General features: G+C 40.7%; 1 protein-coding gene across 1 annotated transcript; it reads left to right on the top strand.

Annotated features, from left to right (window-relative positions):
* Positions 1 to 8661: 8661 nt before the first annotated feature.
* LOC129462621 (bifunctional phosphoribosylaminoimidazole carboxylase/phosphoribosylaminoimidazole succinocarboxamide synthetase-like) lies at positions 8662 to 10097 on the top strand. The gene is given in 3 exon segments (XM_055242742.2): positions 8662 to 8797; positions 8800 to 8857; positions 8860 to 10097. Coding segments are annotated over 3 exon segments (1272 nt in total). The 5' UTR covers positions 8662 to 8722; the 3' UTR covers positions 9999 to 10097.
* Positions 10098 to 15405: the final 5308 nt, after the last annotated feature.

Below are 15405 nucleotides of genomic sequence, written 5' to 3'. Positions count from 1 at the left end.
AGCTGAAAAGGTTTGGGGAGAAAATTTATTCTCTTAGTGGAGAGTTTTTTTAACGTGTATAGTTGAGTGGTAACACTGCTGTAGCTAAGACTAAAAGGCCCCACGTATTAGTAACTATTGTTGTATGGCAAATTATCCTAAAACTTAGAGGCTTAAAACAACAATAAAAAATTATGTTACAGACTTTCTGTGGATTCAAAACATTTGTTATCTCACACAATTATTGTGGGACAGGAAGTTAGAATTGGTTAAGCTGGATGATTCTGGCTTGGGGTCTGTTATGAGTTTGTAGTTAAGAAGTCAAATGGGGCTACAGTCATCTGAAGGTTGGATGAGAGCCGAGGAAGTCACCTCCAAGATGGTTCACTCACAGGCCTGGTGCTGGCTGTTGTCAGGAGTCCTTAGTTCCTCACCATGTATACCTCTCCACAGGGCTAAGCGTCTTCACGGCACAGGTGGCGTTTTCCAAAGTAGTTTCCCAGAAAGCAAGTGGAAGGCACAATATCTTTTATGGCCTAACCCCAAAGGCCATACTTCATCATTTCTGCAGTATTAGAAGTTATTCTGTGTGGAAGAGGATGGCACAAAGGCATAAATACCAAGAGACAAAACGTACCGGGGGCCATATTGGAAACTGGCTACCAGATCACCCAAGATCACATGCTCTTCCAGGAAAGAAAGTGGACATTGGGACCAGAGTATAAAAAAGTGCCTATAGTACGCCAGTTGCACCTGGTTGATAAATTACAATATAATAGAATAAAACCTTCACTTGTTTACCTTTTTGTAAAGCAAGGGAGCTATTAAAATTTCTCAACTTAGGTTCAAACAAACACCAAGCATAATAAGGAAGCATAAAATGTAGAAACACATTCTTTCCTAGTATCAGGGGACATATTTCGTGTCAAGTTTGAAATAATTGGTAATCAGAAGGGACTATATATGCTGGCAGAATTGTTTTGAAAATATCTTTATCCTGCTGATCAATTCACAGAGAGATGCTGATAACAGTCAGAGGAGGTCACAAAGTTTCACTTGCTAGATAGAGAAAAGATGTTCCATGAAGGAGGTAGAGGAACTGAGAGATACAGGAAGTTTGTAAAAGGACAGAAAGGTGATCTACCCTAAAGGTGGACTGCAACTCACCCAGAGATCCCTGAAGCTACTCACCACCAAACCAAGCATAGTACAACCTCATCACACAAGGCAAGGGATTTAGACTCTTTGAGACCAATTCACCATTGAGTACCTCTGTGGGAAGCTTGGTTTAATCCCAAAGATGGACATTTCTTACTATCCTGAGGAACTGTACATTCTCACAGTTCCTAGCCAAAAATGAAATGTGCTTCAAAGTAGGTCAGAGCTGAATAACAGCTCTCAGGAGCTTTGCAGTACACCATGCATGTAAAGGAAGAAAAACAAAGCTGCTTACAGAAGAGTCTCAATTCTCAGATTTTAGAATGAATTCTGTAGCTGGAATGAAGTAAAGAATAATCCTTTTGCATTTATTGAATGATTGCAGTAAGAATTTTGGCCATTAACTTTATCCTCTAGCTTGATTTTTCTTCTTCATACTTCCATTTTTTAGGAATTTGGGTGTATGATAACTACTCCAGATTCTGTTATTAACAAATAACTTACAGATTTTTGTTTCAATAAACTTTCTGAAAGTTAATGTAAATATACCCAACTAAGTGTTTCCAACTGTTTCTTATTATCTGCAGTAACAATTCTTTTTTTTGTTTTTTTTTTTTGAGACGGAGTCTTGCTCAGTCGCCCAGGCTAGAGTGCAGTGGCGCGATCTCGGCTCACTGCAAGCTCCGCCTCCCGGGTTCACGCCATTCTCCTGCCTCAGCCTCCCGAGTAGCTGGGACTACAGGCGCCTGCTACTACACCCGACTAATTTTTTTGTATTTTTAGTAGAGACGGGGTTTCACCGTGTTAGCCAGGATGGTCTTGATCTCCTGACCTCCTGATACGCCCGCCTCTGCCTCCCAAAGTGACGGGATTACAGGCGTGAGCCAGAGTGCCTGGCCTATCTGCAGTAACAATTCTTAACCGTGGAATAATTTGGAGAATACACACATATGACACTAAAAACAGTTAAGGTTTTGATAGATAGGTAGATAGATTATAGATGATAGATAGATAGATAGATAGATAGATAGATAGATAGATAGATAGATAAACTGGGTGGGCAGATGAATGAATAGATGGGTGGGTGGGTGGATGGATGGACGGATGGATGAATGGATGGGTAAGTGGGTAGGTGGGTGAATGGATGGATGGATGAATAGATAGATGATAGATAGATAGATAGATAGATAGATAGATAGATAGATGATAGATAGATGGATGTGTTTCCTTGAATGGCAAGCAAGCAGCTGTAGTTCGTCTTGGGCAAGCAAAGGTGAATGATGCAGCTATAATTTGTGTTCATTAACGGTATCACAGTGAAATAGAGATTGAGAGTTCTTGGCCTGCATTATAAAGTGGATCTTCCCACCTACCATTTTGAACCACGTCTAATGGAGCACCTTTCACTTACTGTTCCTGCACATGTCCCCACATTTTCCCACTCCCAGGCCTTTGCTCAGATTTCCCCCCAGCTTCTCTCATTAGCTTTACATGTCTAAATCCTAGCTAATTTTTAAAAGCTTACTGCCACCTTCTCATAAATGTCAAGTCCAACAGACCCTTTTCTCTGAACTCCTAAAAATATCTTTGCTTTTGCACTCCTCATTTGATTTTTGATTCGTGACATGGGGGAGGTTTAGATAAAGTGATTAATTAATTAAACTAATATTTATTGAGCATCTATTATGCTCTTTGTATTGAGAATACAAAGTTGATTAATCACAGACTCTTCCTGGTAAGTTCATACTTTAACAGTAACGATAAATAAGTAAGTTACCGATCAACGTAATAAATTCTATGATAGCAATAAGGAAGGAGGGCTGGAGAAGCACAGAAAAAGAAGTGACTTGAAATTCATATATTTAGTTTAACAAACACATACAAGGAAACTACTGCTGCCAGGAACTGTTCAAAGTGCTTTATAAACATTAACTGATTTTATCCATCTAACAATTCTATAATATACGTATTGTTATAATCCCCAGTTTACAGATGAAACTGAGGCATGCTCACACAGCTAGCAGGTGGCAGAGCCAGGATCTGATCCAGGCATTTTCAATCCTGAATCTTTGCTAAGAATTATTAGACAATGCTGGCTCAATAGCTATTGAATAATCAAAAAAGTTTTGAAAATAGACTTATTTTCATGAATAAACTCCATGAATGTTCATGGAATAAATGGCTTCATTCATGATGGATGTATAGGAGCTTGATAGGTAAAGAGAAGAAAGAAGGGCATTCCTGCTAGATGGATGGAGATGTTTCAAGATGTATAAATATGAAAGAACAGAAAGTATCTGGAAAACTGGAAAGTTCCACTGGCAGGTACTGGGCCTGTTTGCCTCATTTCCATTCTCACTCTTTCCCTGTTTGACACTGTATCATAGGAGAGCTACTGCTACAGCAATGTTGTCCAAACATGTGCATGAAGCCAGGTTTGCCACTGGGAGGCCCTGGCCAGACACTGCAGACAAGAAGGCAAGCAGTGGTCAGAATATTTTTCCCAGACTCTTGTCTGTGGCAGGGCCTCTGGCAGCAGCTGTGTCTCCTGGTCAGTTCCCACCAGGTGACTGGGTCCTGGTCTGCTGTCTTCCCCCTTGGATCCTCTAACCCAGATGTGCTGGGTGCCCTGCAGTTGCTAACCTCTGAGCTGTTGCACCATCCTCTGCCCAGTTTCTCACCTCTTCTATTTTCTGTGTAAGCAACCCCTAGTACTAATTCATTTTACATACACACAAAAAATTTTAGATAGGCTTTTGTTTTCACGCTTAGACCCTGACTGACATATTCAGAATATTAGGGACAGAGTGTATTCACCATATGTGAGAGAAAAAGGTACGAGTTTCTCAAAGACAAACAGAATAAAAAATTGTAATGATAATTTATTTACTCTTTACCTTATATTTTAAAACCTTATGTTTTGCATAATGCATAATTAGTAAAGTGATATGTCCATAAATATTATGTATTAAATGTAATGTATAATTTAAATCTATTTAATGTATTTATAGTTATACATTATAAATTATACAAGATATCTATGTACTATATATAAACATGTTATATATTATGCATCTAACAATTCTATTTAAATGTATTTAAACATATATTTTAAGATATTCATTCTCAAAAACTCTTTCTCCTGATGGAGCATTCATCTGAAAACTTTAGAGTCTCTAATACAACAACACATTTAGTCAGTATCATTATAATGTCAACAAAATTCATAAATCATCAGCATCTCCTCTTAGTGATAGGCACTGTTGTGTGAGAACTCATGACAGAAGCATATTAAAACAGCTTCACAGAATGACTTATGTGACTTATGTGGGCACAATGACTACTAAGACTTCTACAGTTGGTTTTATTTTCTCCCAGGCATGGTTGAACTAAATTAAGCACTCTAACATTGGCCAGAAAAAGAAAGATGGAAGGAAGAAGGAAGAAGAAAAAAGAAAGGATGGAAGGAAAGAAAGAAAAATGAAAGAAGAAAGGAAGGAAATCTCAAATAGCATGTGGTCAGAAATGAAAAGGTAAAAATGGCCCCAAAGGTCCAGCTTCCATCCTTGCAACACTGTCCCCAGAATGAAAGACTCTTAGAAGACCAGAAAACCTTCCTTTTGGATGGTTGGTGCCTGTAGAGGATATGTGGCTCCTCCTGAATGTGGTTCAGCCCCTGGATCCTCTTTTCTACTCTGGGGATCAATAAAAGAATAGGGCTGAACCCAGGATATTAGACAGACAGAATAGCTGCAATGCCCACTGAAATGCACAATTTATTTTTATTTTTAGATGAAAATAACAAAAAGTGTCTGTAGATAGAAGTTTTAATATTTTTTTCTGCATTCTACTTTGGAAACTACTGTTTAATGTAATTTTCCACTTTATTTGGCATTTTTAAATGCTAGTCACCTTTATTTGTGTTTTCAAATGACCTGAGGGGAAGAACAGAAGGAGGGGGGAGAGAGAAACAGCTAAAATAGCTCAACACCTGAGCTTGCTCATACTGCTCTTTCGCAAGTTCATGCTTCTGCACCAGTTGGTTCAATCTGGACAGAACCCTGGGAAATGAGCAAACCTATAGAATAATTTCTCTGTGTTGTGCTTCATGTTTCAGAGTAGCTATTTTCAACTAGTATCACACAGTGCTGCTACTAGCAACTGTTAAATTACATAGAAATTTGACTTCACACTGTTTATTGAAGAAATGCTAGAGTATATTAAGTGAATTTTTATTGTGCTTATATATTTCTCAAATGCAACTACAATGCTAAGTGCCTTTATTAGAGTGAGCAAGTTGATACAGCATTTATAACATATAAATATTTAAAATTTATATTTTCAAATAGTCTATGAAAACAAGATGAAGTAATGGTTTATTTTGGTGTTTGGGAAAAGAAAGAGTAACTAGAAATAGAAATAAAAAGTCTCGATATAGAAAACACATATCATCTACATTGGAGATTTAAGAAGATTATAAAAATACATGTGTCGTAAAATATATGCTTTGTGGGGTAATTTTAAGAAATAAGAAAATCTAATCTTATTTGAGAAAACCAGCATTTAATTTCCTTTGGGTTCTCCCTTTTCTATCTTTGAGAATTACAAATCTCTCAGTATTATCTGTTATACATCTTCCCTAGTGCTTAGTTCTTGGATTTATGTTCTATTCAACTGCTGATTGCATTAAATAACAATGTTAATTCTCAGTAGTTATTAGTTGAAATTAGCTAAATTATTTGAAATCTCCCTATCAGGATAAAAATACAATTTAAAATACCTTTGTTACTTTTTTGGTTAAGGGAACACCATTATTATAATCACCATCTCCTAAAGATAGTATTTATTACTTCTGTGTAGAATAGAGAACATTACAAGATTCACCTTTAAAAGAGCACACAATATAAGGATATAAAGGTAGAAATCATTTTCATCTCTCCACACACGCATAGGTTACTGCTAAGAGAAGAAATAAGATTTGCTTCACAAACAAGTGTATGCGTCACTGAACAGATAACAGCTCACTAGGTATATTCTGAAAAGCTTTTTAAAAGCATATGAAAGAGTGAACAGTGGATTTTTCTTTTTCATACTAGGCTGCAAGCTATAGTAAAGTAGTTTTCTAAGCATATTTCAATATACATATGCATATGTGCATGTATGTATGTACATATTCCAGATACTGGTTTATTTAAAGGAAAAAAATTCCAGTTTTCCAAAGCGTAGATTCCAAGGGGTATAATTAAGTTTAAAATTTTAAAGATTTTTTGGACTTACTTTAATATTTCAGGCTGAAAAAAATGAATGAGGTGGTAGTGGTTGGGAAGATACTCATTTGGCTGCTCAAAGAGATGTGTTTGGGTTCTGGGACCCCTCAAGTACAGCAGCAGCTGCGCCTGTAGATGATCCTGCACCTATTCCAAGAAGTGCCTGGCTGGAAATAGGAAATTCATGTTTCCCGATTACCTGCGCCAAATGCAGGGAAAAGCATTGTCAAGACCCTGCAATTCTTCTCTTTGGGTTTGTCATGGATGCTGTGGGTACAGTTTTCCAAAAAACAAAGGATAATGAAACTGAGTTAGGAGAATTTGATCATTTCATAACTCTGCCTATTAAAACCTTATATACATTCCAAAAACTATAGAATGCGTGGATTTTCCAATTGTTATTCTCCTGGGATTTGAAAAATAATCTTCTTAAGCCAAAACTTTTTCTGAGACTGAGAGGAAGAAATTTTATTTCCTGGAAACCTAATGAGAAATTGGGAACCATAATAATAGAGCTGTTTTATTCATCACTAATGGACATATTTTGGAAGTAAAAAGTATAATTTAAAGAAACCATGAAAATAATCCTACTATATATGCCAGAACTTTTAGAAAAAACAGTTTGATAGAATTAAAATTGAGGGAGGAAAAATTAAATCAAAGAGTGAGAAATGAAGATAAGCTTTAATCCTAGGAAGAGTTAGAAGTTAAACATTACAGAAGAAATATTGAAAAGCCATCCTGCCAGAAAAAGTCCCCTCATATCTGCCACATTGCTGAGATTTCACTATTAAAAAGCCCTTATTTTTTGATTTTTAACAAAAATCTTTTTATGGCTCTCAGAGCTTTCCTCTTCCCAAATCAAAATATCTAATAGTTCTAGTGATGTTACATTGTGATTTGTGTCAAATACACAATTTGAACCCAGGTCACCTGACTGCCACCCCAGTGCTATTATCTAATAGTAATCTTGCTCAAAATGGAATTTTAACTCAATGCTAATCTGAAAAATAAAAATATTCTTGACCATTTTAATGCCCATGTGTCTAGAGTTGTGCCAACTTTAATTATCTTTATTAATTATCAACTTTAATTATCTTGCACTGAAACAGATAAGAACTTAATGCATCCCAAGTGGCGGCCAAATGAGGTAGGGGAGCACTGTGCTAAGGAAGCTTTCACATAACTTTGAATAGAGAAAGTGATCAGCTCTTTGTACAACAGCACAGAAGTATAGGATTGTTAGTAATGGCCAGCACCATCTTCGTGAGACTAAAGGCAGCTAAGTGTTGGCAAAATAATATCACATTAGACAGGCACGGTGGCTCATGCCTGTAATCCCAGCACTTTGGGAGGCTGAGGTGGGTGGATCACCTAAGGTCAGGAGTTCAAGACCAGCCAGGCAAACATGGCGAAACCCTGTCTCTACTAAAAATACAAAAATTAGCCGGGCATGGTGGCACATGCCTGTAATCCCAACTACTCAGGAGGCTGAGGCAGGAGAATTGCTTGAACCTGGGAGGCAGAGGTTGCAGTGAGCTGAGATCACGCGGCTGCACTCCAGACCCTCAGTGACAGAGCAAAACTCCATCCCCCTCAAAATAATAATAATAATATCACATTAAATTAATGTGGGTAATTTAGCTCTTGGCTTTATATATTTGATTAACTTTAATTTGTAAATGTGTGAATATTGTTTCACGGTTGTATGAAACTTTTGAGCATATGGGGGTCTGAGAGAATTCTTTTAAAAACGAAACATTATTCGAGTTCTGAAGTTTAGCAAACTGTGCCCTATACTAGTTGAGACATTGGACTCTCTTGTCTCCCTCCCACTTGTAATGGGGATAATTGTGTGTGTGTGTGTGCATGTGTATCAGCTGCAAATACAGAGCCAAATTAAATGTTATAGGACCCAGGTCCTCTGGTGCCTAATTCAAATCCAAGGGCTTTTGAGCACAGGGAGATGACCTCTAGGTAACCAGGTAACCACTTTCATATATTGAGTTTGTGTCTGAACCCAAAATTTCCACGTGTTACTCATTTATTCTCATTCTTGGTCTCACTTGAACAATGTCCTGAAGAAAACGTGTATTGTAAAATATGTCTAATTTCTAGAAGTCCCAATAATTGGGAAAGAACTCCTGTTCATTCAGTCTGCGTTGTTACTTGGGGACAGAGCTGGGACTTGAAGGCAGGAGAACTGAACTCCAAAGCCTGTGTCTGTTGACCTCCTTGCTTTAGAGACTCAAAGATTCTTCATTCTAAAATGATCCTCGCTTCCCGGCGCGGTCGCAGCCCTCAGCCCACTCAGGATAATGGCAACAGCTGAGGTACTGAACATTGGTAAAAAATTGTATGAGGGTAAAACAAAAGAAGTCTATGAATTGTTATCGATAGTCCAGGAAAAGTCCTCCTACAGTCCAAGGACCAGATTACAGCAGGAAATGCAGCTAGAATCACCTGGAAGGAAAAGCTGCAATCTCAAATAAAATCACCAGTTGTATTTTTCAGTTATTACAGGAAGCAGGTATTAAAACTGCCTTCACCAGAAAATGTGGGGAGACAGCTTTCATTGCACCCCAGTGTGAAATGATTCCAATTGAATGGGTTTGCAGAAGAATAGCAACTGGTTCTTTTCTCAAAGGAAATCCTGGTGTCAAGGAAGGATGTAAGTTTTACCCACCTAAAGTGGAGTTGTTTTTCAATGATGATGCCAATAATCACCCACAGTGGTCTGAGGAACAGCTGATTGCTGCAAAATTTTTCTTTGCTGGACTTGTTATAGGCCAGACTGAAGTGAGTATCATGAGTCATGCTACACAGGCTATATTTGAAATACTGGAGAAATCCTGGTTGCCCCAGAATTGTACACTGGTTGATACGAAGATTGAATTTGGTGTTGATGTAACCACCAAAGAAATTGTTCTTGCTGATGTTATTGACAATGATTCCTGGAGACTCTGGCCATCAGGAGATCGAAGCCAACAGAAAGACAAACAGTCTTATCGGGACCTCAAAGAAGTAACTCCTGAAGGGCTCCAAATGGTAAAGAAAAACTTTGAGTGGGTTGCAGAGAGAGTAGAGTTGCTTTTGAAATCAGAAAGTCAGTGCAGGGTTGTAGTGTTGATGGGCTCTACTTCTGATCTTGGTCACTGTGAAAAAATCAAGAAGGCCTGTGGAAATTTTGGCATTCCATGTGAACTTCGAGTAACATCTGCACATAAAGGACCAGATGAAACTCTGAGGATTAAAGCTGAGTATGAAGGGGATGGCATTCCTACTGTATCTGTGGCAGTGGCAGGCAGAAGAAATGGTTTGGGACCAGTGATGTCTGGGAACACTGCATATCCAGTTATCAGCTGTCCTCCCCTCACACCAGACTGGGGAGCTCAGGATGTGTGGTCTTCTCTTCGACTACCCAGTGGTCTTGGCTGTTCAACCATACTTTCTCCAGAAGGATCAGCTCAATTTGCTGCTCAGATATTTGGATTAAACAACCATTTGGTATGGAGCAAACTGCGAGCATGCATTTTGAACACATGGGTTTCCTTGAAGCAGGCTGACAAGAAAATCAGAGAATGTAATTTATAAGAAAGAATGCCATTGAATTTTTTAGGGGAAAAACTACAAATTTCTAATTTAGCTGAAGGAAAATCAAGCAAGATGAAAAGGTAATTTTAAATTAGAGAACACAAAATGTATTAGTGAATAAAAAAAAAAAAATAGAATGATGACATAAAGACAGTCCCCAGAATGGCTATTACATCATTGAAGTAATGGTGTCATTGAGCTCTAAGAAGTGATAAAGGGAAGTTCTAGTTCTGGGAAGCCCTATTAGGCAGTTTTCTAGAATTTCTCTTCCTCCATCCTTATGTCTTTTTTCTGAATTCTTACCTCCAGCAGTCATCGGACCACGTCGTTAATCTTTTAACTGGAGAAAGCTGTTATCAGTGACCTACTGTTGTATAACAGACCGTCCCCAATTTAGTGTTTGAAGCAATGATTTATTGTCATGTTCCCATGAATTCACTATTCTGTTCCATGCAGTGTTGGCTGGGATCACTCATGCATCTGCACTCAGCTGGTGGCTGGGCTAGGGTACGTTGATTCTTTTCCTCTAGATGGTCTCTGTCTCCCTAGCAGGGTTCTTTAAAGCACAGCAGCTAGATTCCAAAAGGGAGCATTCCAAAAGGACTAACCCCAGTGTGCAAGTGCTTATGGAACTTCTGGTAGCCACAGCAATTTACATGGGCAAACCCATGGTCCATGTGGAAGGGGACTAAAAGAGGGTATTCATGCAAAACAGTGTGATTGATTGGGAGCCATCAATGTGTCAGCCTACAAATGAAATGTAGCTATGTACGAATTTCCATTTTTTAATGTATTTTCAAGGAGTGTCGGTATGTCATTACATTTTGTATGTATGTGATTACACATGTGCAAATCTATTAATATAACGTGATCTTGCCTGTTAAAGAGACATATGAGAATCTGGAATAGGCTCAAGAGAAGTTCTACTTGCCCCTCACCCTCTAATTTCCAAACAAATTTCAGTTCATGGCAAGTGACACATGAAATAAACCTGATGATGGACAGGGGAATGGTGCAAACATGCAACATTCAATGTATTAGAAAAAGTTAACGTTATCCTGCATATGTACTCCTGGACTTAAAAGCTGAACAAAGAAAAAGTTAATGTGAATATGGACAGTAATTCTAAACAAACAGGGCTGGTATTTAAAGAAATTAATTTTTAAAAGTGAAATTATAGCTTCTTAAACCTAAATTTTGTGCAAAAAAAAAAAAAATCCTTCCATGTATTGGCATATCAGTCCCCCCATTCAAGGACCTTGATCATCAGTTGTGAAGCTCATTAGTTTCATATCTGATGCCAAGAGAAGTAATAAGTTCCAATCACTGGGAGAAGGTACGTATCAAGGTGGGTTTTGCAAGGTGAGATATAGGCTAGAATTTGGGGAAACATGTAAAATTTGGCATCATATAAAAAAAGAGGCCAGGCGCGGTGGCTCACACCAGCAATCCCAGCACTTCGGGAGGCCAATGTGGGCGGATCACCTGACATGGGGAGTTTGAGACCAGCCTGACCAACATGGAGAAACCCCGTCTCTACTAAAAATACAAAACTAGCCGGGCGTAGTGGCAAATGCCTGTTAATCCCTGCTACTTGGGAGGCTGAGGCAGGAGAATCGCTTGAACTTGGGAGGCGGAGGTTGCGGTGAGCCGAGATCACGCCATTGCACTCCAGCCTGGGCAACAAGAGCGAAAATCTGTTTCAAAAAAAAAAAAAAAAAAAAACCCACATCAAAAGTGTGGAAAATAATATGATAATAACCTCTGTTAAACTTGCATGAGGGAATAGACTAGACCTAAGTGTAAATAGGTGATTTGATTGGGGTCATTTTGATTGCTTGGCAATACAATTCCTTTCTTTTATATTTAATCAGAATGTTTGTACACCTATTTATTAATTGACCCCAGTGGGTAAGACGACCACAGTGACTGGGCTTAGTGTAAATACTCATTAGTTCAGTTCTCTTGATTGGATCAGATGACCCTTTTACCCATACGATCAATACATTATGTGACGCATAAATGGTTCGTCCAAACTTCTAAGGGTGACATTACTCTATTCAATAGTGCTCTCCCCACAGAGAAATAAGCATAGCTAAGGAAATAACTTCTTTTAATGAGATTAATCCCGATTCTAACTTAAAAGGCAGTTTTACTGAAAGATGTAGATGACTTTCAAACCTCCTTATTAATTAAAATATTGAATCATTTTTGGTGTCATCAACATGGTGGTTATAAATAGAAGTGAGACTGGGAGGAGTAGTTTTTTAAATAAATGAAGCCATAACCCTAGAATTTTCTGCCACGGATTGCCCTGAAACTCTTCATAAATTCACCTAGAACAGGATTTAAATGATGCCTGCGTTAACCATAGTCAAAACTGGTGATTAAATGCATTTCTACCCACAGAAACCCAGATGAAGGAATGTTGAGCCCTTCTTTCCACCAGGACCTAAATATTTCCTGGAAGTTTGAAACTCAAGGCTCAGAGTCTACTCCTTCCCCAATATTTCTGCAACAATTTTATTGGGACCAGTAATTTATACAAATGTGAGGCTGAACAGTTGGGCTCCTCTGGGAGCCTTCCACTGTGTTGGTGCTAGTTTGGATAGTGTGTGTGAGTATGCGCGCACGCGCGCGTGGAAAAACCGGGTATTTCCCTAAAGGAGTTTAGTTGACACCAAGAGGTCACTCCCCTGAGGAGCCGGCTGCAGGGCGGTGATTCGCCCCCAGGATGGTGGCGGCGATTCCATGCGCCTTCCTGCAGCTGGACATCAGTTATATTTCAGGCTTTCAAAGTAAACGACGAACTCAGCACTTTGGCAGAGTCCAAAACCCGCCAGCGAACTTGGGTGCTAGAGAGTTCGGCTGGAAGAAAAGGTGACTCAGAGATGCACTGCATTTTTCTGGCACTTTCCACCGAGGATACTCTAATAAACGGGGGAGGGGGAAAGAGGGAGGGAAAGAGAGGAACACCGTCCCCCTCTTCCAGAAACTGCACCTCAGTCTGAGATTTGGGTATTATTTTACCTGTATTTATAAAAACCACCACCGCACTCCCTGCACCAACTACCCAACTGCCTCGACTTCCATTAAATGCAGCTACTAAGACTAAAGAGAGGGAAAGACTAAGGGCGGGGTGGGGGGGAGAGACAAATAAATAAATAAAAGAGAGCGCGAGGGGGGAAGGGGAGAGACGGGAGAGGGAGCGCCTGGGACTCGAGACGGCGGCAGGTTCAATTAGCTAAACAAAGAAATCATGGCGGATTGTTTACATTTGGCAGCGCCCGGGCTGCGCCGACCGCCGGCCCCGAGCCGCCGCGGGCCCCGAGGAGTCGGCCGAGCTGCTCCCGCGCCCTGGCCGGGTAAGTGACGCCGGCCGCGGGCCCGGGGCGCGGCCGCCGCGCGCGCCAACCCCGCTGCCTCCCCGCCCCCGGCGGCCCCGGAGCAACCCCACCATCCCCTGCCCCCTCCCCCACCGGATCGCCCCAGCCCCCTCCTCTTGCCCCCGGCGCAGCTGGGCTCCGCTTGGATTTCGGTGACGCTGTGGCTCTGTTCGTTTACTGCTGCTGTTGCTGCTGCTGCTGCTGCTGCTGCTTCTGCAGCCAGGGGGAAGGGGTGGGGAGAGTTGGGGTGGAGGCGGCAGAGCAGTGTGGAGAGCAGTGCCCCTTCACTCGTTTGTTGCCTCTTGGGGTCGGGACCTCCCCGGCTGGGCCAGCCCAGCGGACGGCCCCTGTGCGCGCTCGCCTTGCGCCACCGCCTCTGGGACCTAGGCGGAGCGCGCCACTCAGCCCAGGAGGTGGGGCCGGGCAGTGACCCCGCGCGAAGTGCCAGTGCGGAGTGCGGGGGTGGTTGCCGAAAGATGTAATCCCAGGAGGGGCCGCCGCCTTCCATCCTCAGGGACAGGCCGCCTCCTTCGCTGTCCCCTACCTGTATCCCCTCTTTATCCTACCCTCCATTCCCCGACCCTTTTCTCCCTCTCTTCTCCCCGTTCTTTTCTACTCCCCTCATTGCTTTTCTCAGACCGGCCTTAAGGTTGAGAACCTGCTCAAGAGGTCGCCTTCCAAAGGCTAACATTGCCAAAGCCACCCACGTCTGTGAGAGCTTTTCCAAAGATTGACTGTTTGCTCATCTTTGTGGCCCGAGGGTTCACTTTTTTCCGTAGGGTGGAACTCTCTTTCTCCTACAGAGGCTTTTTAGACGAGTGTCTTTGTGCTGCGGTTGGCACAGCAGTACTAGGAGGTTAGGTGATGACAGGGGAGGAAAACAAAGGCAACAAATAGGGGGAAAAAGAGAGGGTAATGTCACCAACAACAGAGGGGGCTCTCTGTGTTCCCAGAAAAGATGGTTTCCTTTGCGGAATCCTTCCAGCATCATCGGCATGCAACTGACATATTTCCTTTGTACAGAGAAAAACAAATCCTTAGGTCCTTTAAGTTAACCTCTATTTTCCTTTCAATAAAACTTTAAAAAAATGTTTAGTGCATTCAGTAGTTTGCTTTTTCTCTTTCTCTTGCTTCCTCTTTCCAGAACCTTAGTTAATATCTGTGTCCTATTTGGGAGAAAATCATAGCTAGGACTAGCTGTGGAACAGAGCAGGACTGGAGTTGGTGACATTTAAGCAGCCTTGACTGGGGGCCAGGGCAACAGAACCAGGCCCAGTTGCTTCTCTTGTATACGTCTTTTTGAGGCTCTGACATCACGCTGCTGCTGGGTTGCTAATGCACCATTGTAAATCGTACATTAAAAACAATCTTTTTTGCATTATCATAGCAATCATATCTTCTATACAAAAAAGGATTCAAGTGAATTCTTGATTCATAATTTTTATTATACCCTGTGGAAGGCCCATCTGGAATAAGATATGCATGTACTGTTTCTCTTCTTCCCCTTGAAGGTGGCAAACACTAGGTGATTGGTTCTCATTTGTTAGATTACACCAAATTATGTCTATTTTTTGCTTAATCACCGAAGCAACTTTCTATCCAACTCACTACATGTTTAGTAAAGCAAAACTTATTTCACAATTACTATTTGGCAGGTATAGCCCATCACCTTACCATCCCACTACTCAGTTCTTTTTGACCCATTGACATTTTAAAAAGTAAGGTTTATCTTCAGAGAGCAGAATAGAAATGGGAGTGGATAGCGAGTCTTAGCTAACTCAAGAACTCAGGACTTACTGGAGTCAGAAGCTTTCAGTGAAGATCACACATGTGTATTTTCACAGTTGTGTGGACATGAGAAACACAAAACTGGTGGTTTCATAAAGAGCTTCTACCCAGACACTTAACTCACCAGTTAGCTTCAGATCCCATTACTCAGTAACCCCAAGCACATTCTCATAAATGGATTTTATGTTGACTCCCTGTCCATATCAGTTCAGAGATCATAATCATGGAAGAAA

This window comes from Symphalangus syndactylus, chromosome 14 (genome assembly GCF_028878055.3).
Source record: "Symphalangus syndactylus isolate Jambi chromosome 14, NHGRI_mSymSyn1-v2.1_pri, whole genome shotgun sequence".
Lineage (NCBI taxonomy): Eukaryota > Metazoa > Chordata > Mammalia > Primates > Hylobatidae > Symphalangus > Symphalangus syndactylus.
This window is presented reverse-complemented; position numbering and strand designations above follow the sequence as displayed.